The following is a 17,513-nucleotide window of genomic DNA, read 5'->3' as shown; positions in this document are numbered from 1 at the left end:
GTCATGGTAGAGTCCTGTATTTCTTGTCCATTCAATTGAGAATTTGAGTCATATTTTTTGAACTATGGCTCTGAGTTTAACCTTTGTGAGAGAAATAAACCAGGTATTAATTTCATCGTTGGAATAGTAATCTGCCGTTTCCATTTTCCCTTCGTTTTGCATACCCATATATGCTATCTTAATTACACTCATGAATATAATTCAACCATAGTTCATCTTTTAACTATAACAAACATTTATTTGAGGGAGAGCAAAAGACATTTGGAGATTTCTTTTTTGACATTATTTGTGTTGTATATTTTTAATAAACATATATTTATTTTTTTCTCCTCCATTGCCTTTTATAAATACTAGAACGAATCTCGTATGTTGAATGGAGTTTGAATATAATAAGCTTCCATATGTATTATGTATTATTCGTGGTCCTTGTGTGATCGGGACTTGCTGGAGTCTTGATATTTTATGATGATATTTTGTGTCATTATATTGTAGGTACTTTTCATTGGAAATTCCGGTGTGAAGGAAGTGATACTAAACAGGCCTCAAAAGCTGAATAGTCTCAATCACGAAATGGTTTGTTGAGTTCGCTTCGAAAAAATCTTGACTAGCAAATTGCTTAATTATAATTAGAAGCCAAAGTACTTACTGTGATTCATATCTAATCCTTAGTTAAAAAGTGATTATTTTTGGAGAAATACATGACCTACTTGTCATGAAGAAATTTAGAACTTTATACTCAAAATTGACTTTTAATTTTTTTCCTTATTTTCACCCTAATTAAAAAAAAAAAAAGTTCCCATCGTTCCCTGAACGTGTCAAATTTTCTATAATAAAAGGACTAAGCAACTTGGAGAAGAGTAAGATGTAGAATTCATTGGTTTCCGGATATTAATCAATGACTTCTCTCTACTTTTGCAGGTAAGTCAGATGAAGGAGGGATTAACGTTGTATGAGAATGAACCGTCAGTTAAACTGGTGATTTTGAAGGTAAATGAGCTGTCGAAGATTTCTCGACCATAATCTTTCATTATTTGAATTTAAATAAATTTCGGTTCACTCCCAAACAATATAAATTGATGCAGGTATAATATGGAAGAGTCAAAAGAAAAATAGAAATATGAGAATAATTCTGCAAGTGGGGTTTTATGAGTCTCAATCGTTATTCAACTCCGTAAAACAATATAACTCCATAAGACATACATATAGACTTTGTTAATTAAATTCTTAATTTCATACTGATGTCTAATTAAAAGTTGTAATTATATACAAAGCATTTCGATTTTTTTTTTATAATACAGGCTAATGGAAAAGCTTTTTGTGCTGGCGGTGATGTGATATCAGTAATTACTTCTTCAGTTGCAGGTAGGTACAGTGTTTAAATTCAGCATGTTGTTTTTCGTACAATTCTTGAAGTTTATTCATTTAATTAGCATTAAATATTTTAATCGATTCAAGATATAACTGGATTTTTAATAAATATTTGATTCAATAAAAAATTATATATTGACCATGTTATTCTTAAAAAATTATACACTTCTTTGTCATTATTATACTTTAGTTGAACAATTTGATAGTTGAAAAATGAAAAGCTACCTTTGTTTTCATTTTAAATGTATCCAAAGCTGACTTCATACGCAAGTTACTTGTCAAAACACTTTGTCATAGTTTTTTTTTTTTTGAAAAATTTTATATATATATATATATATATATCACGTAGAGTTGAATTATTTATAAATAAGTGTCTCAAAATTCAATAATCATGACTAAATCCCTTGGGACCTAAGGGAAATTTGAAATTAAAATAAAAAGACAGTAATGCTCTTATTAAATGTATATACATTACATCAATCAAACAATTAAACTCAATTTAATTATTGGATATGTAAAATTACAGTTATAAAAGATTAAAATTATAATTGTAAATTACTGATAAAATAGTTAAAAATTAATTATTTGATTGATGTATGTTTTATAAGGGTCTTATTGTCATTGAAGCCTAATTTCAAATTAGAAAAAAATATAACTTTTGGTCCATACATTTTGCTCGTATTTTGCTATAGATTCCTGTATTTTTTTCAATATTTTGAATCCTTACACTTTCATTTTTGATATTTTACTTTCATTTAAGGTCCCTACACTTTAATCATTTTGGTCATTTAGGGACCTAGAACACTGAAAAATAAAAGTGTAGGGACTCAGAATACGAAAAAAAAGTGCAAGAACTTATAGCAAAACATGAGTAAAGTACAAGGACCAAAAGTTATCTTTTTCTTTCAAATTATATTCAAATTTCAAAGGATTTGGTTGTAGTTTTCAAATTTCAAGAGACTTATTGTGAATAAGTCTATTCCATAAAATCTATATGTAATTTTTTTTCTTTTTTTTTTTGGATCTGCATTGTTTATTATATGGTTTATCTACACGACACTTTTTTCTATTTATTTGTATGGGACGAGAGAAATAAGTTCATATATTATAAATAATGTGGTTTGTAATAAATTTATTATATATAGGTATATAAGTATTAGTTTATTTGTATGGTCGTTTGTTTAAAATTAAAAATAAGTAATTTTTACATAATATGGAGATTTTATAAAAAGGGATTTATTTTATAAAGATTTTATAAAAGGAAAATATTATTTTATGGCTGGTTACAATAATTAAAAAGTTACTATTGATTAGTTATTTTAAATTTTATGATATCTTCTTTTTGTTTTATAAAAATAATTTATTTTTTAGTTATTTTTAAATTTTATGATATCTTCACATCGCATATCCTGCTCTTATAAAACATTTTCTCTCATCTAATATATCAAATTATTTTTAAAAGCTACCCAAATTAGCTTATTAAAATAATTAAAAATTTACTTTTTCTGTTGTGATTATTTTTAAAAGTTTAAACAAAACTCATAAAAACTTACAAAATAAATTTTTTTAAAAAATACTTTTTTCACAAAATAAGCTAAAACAAACCGGCTTTAACAAGAAATAATTATGCCAATCCAAAATTCCTTGGTAGATAATTTTATCACTATGTTATTTATACTGTATTACTCTTGGTATATGTATAAAAATATGATTTTGACGTTTTATATCTTTTTTGTCTTGAGCATGTAAACTGAAATATGTTATGCTTATTTTAACTTTAATTTTGTCTTAAACATTTTAATAATTTAATATTTTGGTTTTTAAATTTTTGGATCGCCTTCACTTCTTTAATATTATACAGCAAATAAATTGGATGGAAAATAAATTCGGCTCCTATATATGTACATATATGTATGTATATTGGGTGTGAATGTGTGATTAATTTTCAAAAATATTCATGTGCAAAATAATTAATGCTGATTGGAAATAGGACATTGGACCTACCCAGCAAGCTTTTACAAGAAACAGCTCATGTTGGACCATTTAATAGCAACCTACAAAAAGCCAATGGTGAGCATTTGATTTCTAAAGTCATAAGAATAAATGATTTATTAACTACAAATGGAAGTGGAACCTAATCATAGTTAATTTGTTTAATTAATGATATGAAGGTGTGTCTGATTAATGGAGTGGTCATGGGAGGAGGAGCTGGCCTATCCATGAACACAACTTTTAGAGTTGTCACTGAAAAAACTGTATGTATGGTCTTTTCTCTTTTATCATCACTAGATTTCAAAAGTCTTGCTATTCATCGTAACTTTTGTATATAAACATTGCTCAACTTAATCTCACTAGCTTTTATACATATTTGTAATGTAATGTAATTTGTAACGTAATGCAACTAGTACTCTCTTCATTTTTAAATATAAGCAGATTTTAACTAATTCCCAGAGTTGAAGAAAATTGACTAAGCCAAATAAATATGCCTGAAATTAAGAATTTTAGATTAAAATATCATTTTAATTAATCTGTAATTTTTTATTATAATTTAACGATACCATCATTTAATGAAAGAGAGTTTAGGAAAGAAGTTATAAACGCTATAGTACTTGTTAAAAATTTATTGTTTTGCTTGTTAAAAATGGAGGAATTAATCATTTATTAGTTTTTACTTATATTTAAAAACAGGAGGAGTAATTAGTAATTAGTATTGGGAGTATATGTTATTGATATTGGGTACCATTTATTGTGGTCAAATTAGGCTAATAGTGTGACATTCATTGAATAGGTGTTTGCCATGCCAGAAGCATCTATAGGGCTCTTTCCAGACGTAGGTGCTTCATACTTTCTCTCAAGGCTTCCTGGCTATTTTGGTATTATTCTAATCTTTTTGTCCACTGTTAGGTTAACAACATTTAAGTTTTAACAATTCCATATAGAAGAATGTTTTATTCGATTAACTAATAATATACAAAGAGATATTTCCTCCTGTTTCTTTGTTTTTTTTTTTTTTCCTTTTGGCCAACATATTCCCTCCTGTTTCATGTATAGCAAAAGCTACTAATTAAATTTTTCTTGGCCTTAAATATTGGCAAAAACTTCTGCAATTAATATGGATTTCAATTTTGCCCCTTACATCAGTTGTTTTAAATAGGAGTATAGATGGAAATAATGACAATAAATGGTCATCATTAAGGAATGAATAAAATTTAAACATTATTAGTAGGGCATGTTAGGGGGGAAAAATCCATGGCACACGTAAATCAAGAAAAATAATTAACTTTCTTAATCTTGATATAACATTTATTTTTTGCATATGTAATCAAGAAAAAATTTTAAATGGACCTGGTGCACCATATCATCTATAGTCTATCCAATAAAATTGCACCAATTCAATCAACTAAAATCTTATGTGACATTATTTTTATAATATAATGCCTATTTAATTTCTCTCTTTTATCTCCTTTTACCATCATTAATATCATAATAAATTTATATTCAACGTTATTTGAATGTTATGTTTTTATTAGATATATCATGGATAACATGATATATACCAAGTTTCTCTAAAAGTTTTCCATGTGACTAGAGGGAGTATACCAGATCATTTACATTATTTTTTATTCTCATGATTGGTCCAGGCCACATTTTTATAGTAGCAAACCTAACATTGACTTTCATGTGCCATCATTTATACTATTAACTGACACTCGTAAATACGTAGCATATCGTATAATCGAACCATATACATCAAAAGAAACTTATCGGACCAAATTGGCCAATTCACCCAAGTTCTGCTGAAAAAATCAGCCAATTCATAATATCAAATGAAACTTGGAAAACTAGACCCAATTGGTCAATTCTTCTAAATTAAACTGGTCAAAACTCAAATTAACTAGTGAAAGAAACAAAAACGTGAGTTGTCGTTCCTTTTGCTCTTTGCTTTCGTGGCCTTAATTAGTCGTCCATTAATTCCTTAAAAAATTCATGCGATTACTCGCTAGAATGAAAGTCATGCTAAGAAACAAACATGCATGAATCAAAAGCAAAAGTTAGTTCAGTTAAATACCTGTTTCATTTTAGAGACACTGCAATTTATTGTTCTTGTGGTACTAATTATTTTAATTCTCCTATTTATATCACATGCATTATATATATATATATATATATATATAGGAGATTATCTGGGGTTGACAGGAACTCGTTTGAACGGAGCAGAAATGCTTAAATGTGGCCTAGCTACTCATTTTGTCCCTTCAAAGGTATACATATATGACAACATTATATTGTGTCCTTCTCTGTGTGTGTTTGTTTCCTCAGCCTCTTTACTTGAAACTATAATGTGAGGATTTAAATTCTCTAAAATTGAGAATTCGTGAATTGTTTCATGAAGTTTAACTTTTTAAGTACTTTATGTTTTATATAAAAAATAATAAAATGAATGAAAATATTAAAAAGAAAAAAAAGAAAACTTCACATAAATTCACAATTTTTAGTATCAAAAGATTTAAATCCATAATTGACTGTTGACGTATTAGCTTGTAAAATTTACATGACGTAACTTTCCTGCGTGCAACAGAAGCTAAATTTGCTGGAAAATGCCCTGCAATCCATTACAACTGCAGATATGTCAACAATTGCCACATTAATTGACAAATTTACTGATGAAATAGCTTATCTTAAGGAAGACAGCCCCTTGAGGAGGTAATTTGGTGGTTATTCTATTTCATGATGTACACGCGCTTTTCTCATAGTCTAAGACACAACTAGATGATAGGACCTGGTAAGTTTCATTGTATATATATGGCTTCATTATGAACAGGTGAAACTTGTGTGTGTGTGTGTGTGCATGAATGTTCTTTCATCTGTTTGATTTTCTACCTTTAGCTTTTATTTTTTATTTTTTTCAAATGCTAAGGATCATAGATATGAACCACGCATGGCTGCACAGTAAACCAATATAAAGAAGAAAAAACGGAATTGCGTAAAGCTAAGTCATATTCATTGGAAAATAATGATCTTCATCAATTCTTGTTAGTTTCTAACTATCCAACCATGTGCATGTTACATGTACTTAAATCTTTCACTGATTACATTAAAAGCTCTTTTTACAAATTAAACAGACTGGACACAATCAACAAATGTTTCTCAAAAGGATCTGTTGAGGAAATTGTTCGATCCTTGGTACGCGTAGTTTAATTTGATGTTCATTTTTCATATCAAAATCAGGATTTCTTAGACAAGAATAATACGTTGTTCTTATGTCATAATTTTTGTAGGAAAAGGAAATAGAAGTTAATGGAGCAGAAAAGTGGATAGCAGATGCGTTAAGTTACATACGTGCATCTTGTCCAACGAGCCTCAAGATATGGCTCAGATCAGTAAGTTTGAGAAGATAGAAATTGCGTTAAAAAAAATACAAATTAATGAAATGAATTAAATTGAATGTTTATATTTGATTAGGTGAGAGAAGGTAGAGGACAAAGCATTGAACAATGCCTCTGTCGAGATTACAATATTGCCTGCCATTTCTTTCGAAGAACTGTTAGCAGTGACTTCTATGAGGTCAGCACTATTATATTACAAAACCAATTCATTCGACAATAAATGTTATTGATGTTGTGTAGTTTAGTTGTTGACTGTCATCTTCGGTGCTCATAATTGGAAGTATCAATATATCATAATTAGTATATCATTAAAGTATATATTCTTTGGATGGTTGCAGGGTTCAAGAGCAAAGCTATTTCATAAGGACAACAAGGCTGTGGTAGGACATACTAGTAGCGTAGCATATCTCCCTCAAATACACACTTCAAATTCTCGTTTTGGCCAAAAAAAAAAAAAACAAACACACACACACACACACTCTTCAAATTAACATATTGAAAATCATTTCAATGAAGATAGTCATGCACTAATTTTGAGACACTATTAAATGATTGAAGGCTATAAATCTCCAAATTAAGAGCCACTCTATATTCTAACTTTTTTAGTGTGAAAAAAATGTACTGGTCTTTCCTATAATAAAAATCATGACACTAGTCGTGTAAAAAATGGTTAAAAAATGCCGGAACTGGTTAGTGAATAGAATTTACCTCTTCATTGCATAATACAATTTTTGTTTGGTTTTATTTGTGTGTGTCTATGTGTTATGATTAGTGGGATCCTCCAAAGCTGGAGCTGGTAAGTGAAGAAATGGTAAATCAGTACTTCAGGGAGGTTGAAGATGACAATTGGGACTGCCTGCAACTTCCTCACAGATCAAGCATTAGCAAGCTGTAGACTGAAGCCATGTGGAATAGTTATATATGGCATGGATCTGATTAAGGTCTTGGGTGATTATTATTCTAGGCTTGTTTTAGACGATAATAACGTTGCATAAATAGCATGGACTTGTTATTATTGGACAAGGAGTCATAAGCCCCGATGATTTTTCTTGCAATTTTTTCGGGGCTAAGTCTGAGTAATTAAGCTCACCAATTAATCTGCCCCGGGTGAAAGGTGATTAATTAGGATCATTTCGTGTGATGGTTCCAAAATTTTGTGAAAAATTGGCATGTGTGTATTAAGCTGTTCAAGTGTAAGTAGATTAAAAATGATACAAAAAGTCTCACATCAAATAAAATTTGACTTAATAATTAATATAAAATAAAGATAAACAATATATAAACTTGAGCCTTGAGGCCTAAGAGTTAGAAAGTTAAGATGTGGCATTCTACTAATCTTGCTCGTATTTCTTCTCTCCCATTTCCTAGTAGTCGGTTCCTATTTGTAATGATGCATTGTCATTTACTTGATAATTATTATCAAGAATTATTTAAAAGAAAAAACTTAAAATGTAATACTAATTTCTCATCGTTGAAGTATGGGTTTAAGTTTTTTTTAAACAAAAATGCAAGGCAAGGCAAAAATCCAAACAAATTAAAATCAACAGTTAAAAATCAAGAGCATGATGCCCATTGCCCACACAATCATAACATATAAGCATTCTACACGTTGAAAAGTAAAGTTAAAAATAAAGGTCGAGTCTTGAGGGTCTCTCATTTAAACCCATTTTAATAAGGTGTTGAGCTTGGTAAGCCTTGAAAAATGAGCTCAAGCGTCTCTCTAAGCTTAATTATCTTGTTTGGTTTACTTCCCTTTCAAAACCCAACTTTTGGACCTAAATGGAAGAAAACCTTAAGCTACTGCTCTTCCTCTCACTTGATTACTCACACCTAATATGCTCACTGCCCACACCTCACAATTTCATCTCCCCTCACACTCAACTGCTCATGCCTATGCTCACTACTCTCCTTCTTAGCCTCTCCTTACTCTACTCAGCTCTCCCGCTCAACCTCTCCTCTACTCAATTCTTATGATTCAAGTGCTCACTCACAATTTCCCTCTTAGGTATTGTCTGGTTGGGAAATTCCTCCCCTCCCCTCCCCTCCAAAACTTCTCCCCCTAAATTGGGGGGGAGCCCCCCTCCCCTCCCCTCCACTCTCCTTCCCTTCCCTCCCTTCCTCCCCCCCTCCTCCTCTCCCCTCCCCTCCCTTCTCCTCCTCCTTTTGAATCAAACAGAGCCTTAGCCACGGTGTGAGACATGGTGGAGGATTTGGAGGTGGGTGAGATGGCAAAGTCAATCACAATGCTCTCCGTCTCGACCTCTAATTCTTGACCTCTCCTTTATCTCTATCTTCTCTCGCAACCTTACCTCTCACTCAACAAACAACTAGCCTCTTGATCTCGCCTTTGTGATATGTCTCCATATCCTTGCGATCTCGCTCTCGCTCTCACTTAATCATAGTGTCATGGTGGCTCTAAAGTATGGATGTCAATCTCACCTCTACCTATGTTTCACCTACCTCTATTTTGATTTGCTATCATGATGTTGACTTCGATCATTCAACTTCTACCCATTGTTCTTGTTGTTTTCTAATTCTTTGAATGTTGTTCTAGTTTTATTTCTAAGTCTCATTTCTCATTGGCGTATTGTTCTTTGATTCTATTTTGATTTTGCTATAATTCATGTGGTTCAAAAACAATACATGGGTATGTGTTCCTGTGATTGGTGTTCTTGCTCTAGGATCTTATTTTTGATTTCGATTATGTTATTCATGGTTTTGTTTGCAATTTGTGATTCATGATCCAGATGATGAAGATATTGATTTGTTTTTTTTCTTTTAATTTTAGAATATTTTAATTAATGTATATTTGTTATAGTGATAAAGTTTATTTCATTTTATTTTTCTAAAACAAGTTTATGAGCCTAACTCTAAGTCCTTAGCCTAACTCTAAGTTTTAGGAAAATTGACTTTAAGGGCTTGACCACATAAGGTAGGATAGACCCGCCCATTTCTCTCCTCTTGAGAAGGAGATCCTATCAAAAAAGTATATTGTGTCCATTGACAGTTAAATAATACTCCTAGGAGTATAAAATAAAGAAATTAAAGATGCTTTCTTTGCAAATATGCGTAATACCTATTTGAGGATGTTATATTATACGTGAAACATGAAAAATAAGTTGTCCATTTGTTTAAGCCTAAAATATCGATTTTCAAATTATTTAAAAAGAATGATGGTTGTTTATCTCAACTTATAAAATATATAAATAATTAAGGACATAAAAAAAGTACTTTTTTTAGAATGTGATTATTTTTTTAAGAAAAAGATTTCAATTATTTAAAATGTATCTTTTTATATGGTACATGGGTTATTATGTGGCACTTTGACTTTTGTATTCATTTTATTTTAATTTTTCAGATTTAACGTGGGATGATACATTAGCGCATTTTATTAGTACTTTTATTTTATCAACTATCAGTATAAACTTTTATTGGTAAATTTTAAAAAAATTTGTTTAAGTATTTAACTTTTAATGTCTAGTTTTTATATAGTAAAATCATTTAAAAATCAAATATATATTGAAAAAACAATCCATGTTTATCACACATCATTTGGTCTATAAAATATTTATTTTATATTTTTTTTACTAATATAAAAAATTATACGTCATGTATATTGATTGATAATATAATTATGTAACTTTCTATATAATTATATCAATAATAAAAGTAAAACCTTACTCTTGTACGTTAAATTTTATATCATGGTTGGACTTTATATAAACTAATCGTCTAATTTGACAAAAGCTTATCCATACATGTGAACTTATGTTTGACAAGCTTATCTATACGTGTGACTTTATTTAAACTCGTCGAATTTGACAAGATTATCTTAATTAATCTTGTATATTATGTCTTGCTTGATGATTGGCTGTCATTGAGTTGTTACAAATTGCAGCTCAGTGCTTTAAACCTTAAACAAGATAGTGATGCAACGATGGTGACGTCAGAGGCCAGAGAACACAATGGTAGCAAGTTGGTCTTCCTTAATTTGTTTCTTCGTTTTTTAATTCATTCATGCGCATAAGTTGATCTTAAATTTGTTTCTTTAATACGGCCTCAAGCAACATTATTATAAGATCATTTACAAATGTGAGATTAATGGCATTACTTCACACATATCATAGACACAAAGCTTTATTCTGTTAAATTTCCTCCTCCAATCAAGAAAATTTAGAATTAATATTATAAATTAGCACGGACAAATCATATAGATAATACTACATGTTCAAATACTAGCAATTTTAAATATTTCATGAAATTTTTTAGTGCGTATGAAAATTAAATTTATTACATGCATGCATACATATATATAACACTCAATCGGGTGACATTGGATGATTGGATCAATAATCATCAATAAAATACATAAAAGTCGGATAATTTGGTGCTATTTTCTTTATTCTCTATAAAAGCCGTGCATTATATGATTATAATATGCTAGTTTATTTTATATTTTCATTTCTATTAAATGATTATAGGAGAATTAGCCTATTAGCTGAAAAAAATCTTGTGCCTACAAAATTTGAGAGTATGGCTGATTCACATTAATATACAAATAATTTATCATTAAAAATTTAAAAATTTACAAGGAATTTATCATTGATATACAACCGTATATCATTAATAAATATAACAAACTTGACATAATGTAAAATATAAAAATTGTTGGGCTGTTTGCTTAGTTTCATCATATAACGTGGGCTATATTTACAAACTCCTAAATTATATTTTTTATGTCATTTCTTTCCCATTATTTCTATCTTCTGTACGAGAAGTCATGGCATTTTGAATTTAATTTCAAACTTTTTTACCAGAATTTTGATTTCGAACTTAGTCAAAAACATCACAATCAACTATATGCTTAATTAATTTCCTTAATGATTAAATAATATAACTTGTGTAAAAAACTCCAATAAGCAATAATGAAAAGTTAGTTTAACAACAATGTTCTGGTAAAAAAATATTTAAAAATTATAAAAGCATATAAGCCAAAACCTTGGTTGTTGACATCAATGAGTGATATCAAGAAGTGTTTAATTAATAAAACCTCTTAAAAGGTGGGCAAATAAGGGTAAGAAAACCAAGGGCCAAATAATTGAATGAAATAACGAAGCCAATAATTCTCATAGTCCGTTGTTGAACTTGTCAATAATCTCGTGACTAATGTGCCCATAGTACATTTGATTCGATTTTTAAATAGAAATGAATTGCTAATTAATCGTCAACAACGTAAACTACTCTAAACACAAAAGAAAAAAAAAATTGCGATGATAGTGTTCAATGTGATGTAGGTCAGAGATTGTTCACCTTTGTGAGAGAATTTAATTGAGAATTGGATTCATTAATTTTTTGAACTATGGCTCTGAGTTTAACCTTTGTGAGAGAAACTATGGCTCTGAGTTTACACGCTTGAATTCAGCCATATATACTGAGTCCTTTGACTATAAACCTTTTTGTCATTATGTCAAGCTTTTCATGCTTAGAAATAGCAGTGTTTACCGCAGTTTCAACGTCGGATTCTTTTGTAACATCACAGTACGTACGAAGCATATTTGGATCCAATGTCACCACGGCTTGCCCTTGTTCGTCTCTAATGTCTGCGATTACCGCCTCTGCTCCTAAAGCCCCGATTCCGCTGGCTCCATCAGTGATCAAAGCTACTTTTCCTTGTAATCTGCACATATATGATATATATGCACATGTTGTCAAAGGACAATTCACGCATACAAGTTGTCACACATTTAGGTCTTGACCTCTCCAAATGAGTATATTCAAGGTAGGACAAGCAGCAGCACGCGCACAACATGTCTTGTTCCTTGACTTATCTAGGTGACGAACACAAGGTAGGCTTGTGTTGACCTTGATTGACAAGCTGAAGACACACATACCGTATTGCTTCAAGAGCAAGTTGTGAAAGAGCTGCCTGACCGATCAAACATGCCCAGCAAACTCTAGATTGAAAAAAGCCTTTGACTGAAGAAGTACTTCCTCCGATCTTATTTATAAGACACCTTATAGAAATAATTTTTGGTTCCAAATATATGAAAATTTGTAATAATTAAATTGTTTTCAATCTAAATCAATTAAACCATAAAGAAACTAAATCAATTTCATCAAGTCGGTCTAAGTAGTGTGTCACATATATAACCAAGTATGTTGTATTTATCCTAATATAAATACATATACAGTACTGTGTACTGCGTGTCTTAAGTTATTGCCAACTACTTGTTAATTGTTTACCGTACTATTTAATTGAAATAATATATTTATTTACAAGAATGAATATATATATATATATATATCAAGAATAATCATATATTGTCCTAGATATATACAAGTGTTATTTCTAGGACACAAAAATGACAAAATGCTTATAGTGTTCATCACTTAATGAGCAATCTAAACTGTCTAGATTTTTAATTTAGATGGTCCAAATGTAGTTAATTTTTTATATTATATTTTACATTTATTAAAATAAAATTATAAATTTTAATAATTCTATACAGTTATCAATTTGGACAATGTAGATTTAATTTAGATGGTTTAATTTAATATTAATATTTTTATAATTTTTATAAATTAATTATATAGATGTACTCTATACAATTTAGATTTAAAAATTTTAATTTACAACTTTTTCTTAATTTTTTAAAGAGACAGTTTGAATATTATCTTTATTTTTATTTTCTAATATTATATTACTAAAATAAAAATTTATAAAAATTATAAAAAAATTAATGTTAAATCCAAATTGAACAAAATACATATGGATAGTCAATTTATAAAAGTTATTTAATATTAAATTAGACCACTCAAATTAAATTGATATTATCTGGATTAATTATAAGATAAATTTATTAAAATTTTGTAATTTTTTATTATAAATAAAAAATAAAAATCTAAAAAAATGAAAAATCAAAACCATCCAGATTTTGGTCCAGATGTGGTGCTCATCACTGGATCCAAAGGCAACAAATAATAGGCACCGATAAAAGGTCAGAGGTGACGTTGCATTTAAACTAATAGAATTTCCAAACATTGATCCAACTTTCATAGGAACACATAGTTGCATCCATATAAATATATATATATATATATATGTTGTAGACAGCAGATGCAGACATGAACAGCAAGCTTCTAATTGCTTAAGTCGTGCCCGAAAGGATACTGTCCTTAAGAACTATTCCGGTACACCTGGACGGCGGACAGGCAGCTCCCCAGGATTAAATGAGCACTTCCTGCGGCAGAGTAAGGGAACAGAATAGCGGAGACTAAAAATAAGAACAGACGAACAGAAGACAAAGGGAGGAGAGGACGAGAATGCTGGCACACTGTTTTGTCCGCACCTATGTCTATTTATAAGCCAAGGAAGAAGACACAAATGTTGGGTTATAATTACCGGTTAATGCTTCGGTTATACACACATTAAACAACGAATGTTCATGGATTAATGCTTTAGTTACACGCCTTAAACAGCAAAAACGTGCACGTCTGTTAATCCAAAAACGTTCAGCGTTCAATCTGGAGATGTTTGGCAGACAAAACATTAAAGCACAGAATTTGGTTTCCAGAAGAGGTTTAATGTCCAAAAACTGCCAAAGCCTCAAGTTCAAATTGAAAACAGCTAAATCAGAGGTTTTTCGGGTAAGCAAAAATAATTATTTATTTAACCATTTTGGAAAAATAACCTAGTAAAAGGAACCCAGTGCCTCTTGAACTCGCGCACAGGGGGGCGAATCGGCTGATTTCAACTGCGATTGCCTTGAGTTAGCCTGTCTCATATGTGCGAGGCTACTTCTCTTCCAAGCCCATTTTACTAGCTCACTTCATTCCTTAGTATATATATACTAGGAAATTCCTTCTTTTAGTCAATATAGGACTTTGACACATATACTTTTGACACACATACAACAATATATACCTGAAACATCAGAAAATATATTATAGCCAAATTAAAACACAGTTGTGCTCTCACATAGAACTAACAGACCGATCGATGAACTCAAGCAAACCTACTTGGATTTGGAAAATAAACCAAAACTCAGATTAATAGAACTGAAGCCTCCATCCAATGCAAGATTATGTCTACTAATGTACTTGGATTCATTACTAGCCAAATATAGCGCAGCTTGAGCCACATCTTCCTCCTGCAGATATATCCCTTCAAGATTAGAATAAATACTCGAGCACGAGCATCCAACATCTTCTAATTTGAAGAAGTCTTTTGCAGCAACATTTGCAATGAAATAGGGAGAAACACAGTTCACTCGTATCCCAAATTTTCCAAGTTCAGCAGCCACGTTCTTGGTCAGGCCCACCAAGCCATGCTTAGAACTTGTGTAAGCATGTGTTGCAGCCCCTCCCACACTTGAAGAAACACTACCCACATTTATTATGGTTCCTTTTCTTTCACGAATCATCACTTTAACAGCGTGCTTGGTGCCCAAAAAAGGACCTGTCAGGTTCACACTAAGAACCTGTTCGAATTCACTCGTTTCATTGTCAACAATACTTGGTTTAGCTTCATCTATTATGGCAGCATTTTTTACCATTATGGCAAGCTTCTGATGCTTAGAAATAGTAGTTTTCACAGCATTTTGAACGTTGAGTTCTTTTGTAACATCGCAGTGCACATATGAAGCATGTTCCAATTCGATATCATTGCAAACGGCTCTGCCCTGTTCATCTCTAATGTCTGCTATCACCACCTTTGCCCCATGTTTAGTGAAGAGCTTTGCCATGCATGCTCCTATTCCCCTGGCCCTGCCTGTGAACAATGCCACCTTTCCTTGTAATCTACAAATATATATGTCGTGAGGACAACACGTACACACGCACAAATACAACTTACATAGTTAAAGGAATGAGAACCACACAGCCTTGGTAGTGAAAATGAGATCTAAGTATAGCATTAGTTTATTAAGTTAATCTTTATAAATATTTATTTAATCACATGCATGCAGGTATGTATATGTAGTCATCAACATATCAAGATTTCTTGTTATGGTATTAGGATGTCGAGTAATGGTGGACATGACTTATAGTGATAAGAGAAGCAAAAAAGTTTCATATCAAATAGAGTTTTAGATATATATATATATATACACACACACATATAAATGAGAGGTTAAAACATACTTAAACTTGTTAAGTAATTGGACTCAAAGGTATTCTTAGACTATTTGTGCAATACAAACAATTCTTCTTCTTCCCCTATCTGAAATACCTAAGCAATTTAGACCCTTCTCATTAAATATATACAGTGGCATATTAAAATAATCTATTGCACTAGAATTGTATAAGCAAATAGCATGTTTGGGCTTTAAGTTTGAAAAAGTATTATGTATGTTCCCTGTTCAAATGCTATATATTACCAGCAAGAACTGCAACTACTTATAATAAGCAAAGATGATTTCAATGGAGAATTCTCTTGTGTCTGTGGGGGTGTACCTTGGTGTCTCTAGAGCGAGCTGCAGAAGACCAACCATATTTGCAAGAAATTACAGATAGTACTGATAGCTTAAGCAGGATTCTGAAATTTTGAAAGATGAAACTGTATACGAAAACTCTATAAAATCTAGGGTTAAATATATTTAGGTCGTCAGCTACCACATCACAAGGCTGGTCAAAGCTAATTTTTTAGGTTGGAACTCTTGGTATGAGTCAATTATGTCCTTCCGCTTGGTTATTCATTTTCTTTTCTTCAGAACCGTGGATTTCCAAGGCAGGCTTCTATATGAAATAATTTTTTCTGTAATTAGATAATAAAAGGTTTCTTCCATTATTAATAATGGGCCTGTCATATAAGACGGGGAGGCTTGTATGTGAACATAATGTTATCAAAATAAACAAAACATCTAAATGGTAGTTAATCACTTAGATACATTTACAAAGATTAAAATAAACACTTATTTATTATTAATTACAAAGAGAAAGGAGAAAATTAGTGTTAATCAATGCAAAGGTTCAAAATAATTTTAGAAAAAAGTTTTTAACTATTCATAATCATCCAAAAGCAACAAGCATACAAAATAATCAGTCATTAGATTACGAGAGAAGAAAGGAAGGAGAAACAGAAAAACCAAGGAAATGAAATTTCAAATATCTTCAAAGTTTTATTCTCTTAATCGAAACTCTTCCAATGCCTAAACCACAAAGTCTATCCATCCCTAATTTTTTCAGCTGATTAAAACGTTTTCTTTTTTCAACAACTTGGATCTGTGCTGTACGCTTCTCCATTTTCGCATGACCATTTACCTTTGCATCTAACTTCTTCATCGTAACACCTTCCAAAAGATTTACTCTTCTGGTCCTATTTATAGGGCAAAGAAAAAAAAAAAATGATCCTATTTATAAGATACTTACCAATTTTCAATGCTCATCTTTATATTTTTGCCTTTATTAAATGCTTAGAATAAAAATACTATTAATGAGATTTAAGAATATTTATTAGGGGTAAAAGTGAAAACTTGTTAAATTTTGAGATAAAGTTAATAAGATTTAATGTTTTCTTTAATTCTGGTGAATCATGCTGAAAAGGATTTATAAATAAGATCAGGGAAAGTACCTAATAACTAGAAACGCCTCCAACACAACCTTATGTAGCACAAAAATACCAAAATAAGGCTATGACATGAATTTCCAAAACAAAATGCACAATTTTCTAATTTAAGTATTCAAAACATATATAATTATGCCAAAATATAACAACAATCCAAGAAAATAATGATGAGGTTAATGGTGGGTAATTTAATT

General features: G+C 30.6%; 2 protein-coding genes across 2 annotated transcripts; one reads left to right on the top strand and one right to left on the bottom strand.

Moving 5' to 3' along the window:
• The first annotated feature begins 47 nt into the window (after positions 1–47).
• Positions 48–7,786, top strand: LOC129292276 (3-hydroxyisobutyryl-CoA hydrolase 1-like). Its single transcript, XM_054929854.1, has 14 exons — positions 48–103; positions 493–573; positions 919–987; positions 1,299–1,362; positions 3,359–3,438; positions 3,540–3,623; positions 4,157–4,241; positions 5,545–5,630; positions 5,948–6,072; positions 6,492–6,552; positions 6,648–6,749; positions 6,832–6,933; positions 7,094–7,135; positions 7,528–7,786. The coding sequence occupies exons 1-14, from the start codon at positions 65–67 to the stop codon at positions 7,648–7,650; spliced, it is 1,143 nt and encodes a 380-aa protein (XP_054785829.1). The 5' UTR covers positions 48–64; the 3' UTR covers positions 7,651–7,786.
• A 6,924-nt stretch (positions 7,787–14,710) lies between these two features.
• On the bottom strand, positions 14,711–16,296 carry LOC129292522 (secoisolariciresinol dehydrogenase-like). The gene is made up of 2 exons (XM_054930082.1): positions 16,209–16,296; positions 14,711–15,554 (listed from the first exon to the last, which is right to left on the bottom strand). The coding sequence occupies exons 1-2, from the start codon at positions 16,244–16,246 to the stop codon at positions 14,771–14,773; spliced, it is 822 nt and encodes a 273-aa protein (XP_054786057.1). The 5' UTR covers positions 16,247–16,296; the 3' UTR covers positions 14,711–14,770.
• Positions 16,297–17,513: the final 1,217 nt, after the last annotated feature.

The sequence above is a fragment of the Prosopis cineraria genome, unplaced genomic scaffold, assembly GCF_029017545.1.
Source record: "Prosopis cineraria cultivar Desert tree isolate PC_DT_omini unplaced genomic scaffold, ASM2901754v1 PC14, whole genome shotgun sequence".
Taxonomy (NCBI): domain Eukaryota; kingdom Viridiplantae; phylum Streptophyta; class Magnoliopsida; order Fabales; family Fabaceae; genus Prosopis; species Prosopis cineraria.
This window is presented reverse-complemented; position numbering and strand designations above follow the sequence as displayed.

Excerpts from the sequence above, each read along its gene's own strand:
- LOC129292276 (XM_054929854.1), top strand. The coding sequence starts at position 65 with ATGGCTCTGAGTTTAACCTTTGTGAGAGAAATAAACCAG. Across the intron at positions 6,750-6,831 it reads TCAAGATATGGCTCAGATCA|GTGAGAGAAGGTAGAGGACA; the intron begins GTAAGTTTGAGA and ends ATATTTGATTAG. Across the intron at positions 6,934-7,093 it reads TTAGCAGTGACTTCTATGAG|GGTTCAAGAGCAAAGCTATT; the intron begins GTCAGCACTATT and ends GGATGGTTGCAG.
- LOC129292522 (XM_054930082.1), bottom strand. The coding sequence starts at position 16,246 with ATGGTTGGTCTTCTGCAGCTCGCTCTAGAGACACCAAG. Across the intron at positions 15,555-16,208 it reads CTCGCTCTAGAGACACCAAG|ATTACAAGGAAAGGTGGCAT; the intron begins GTACACCCCCAC and ends ATATATTTGTAG.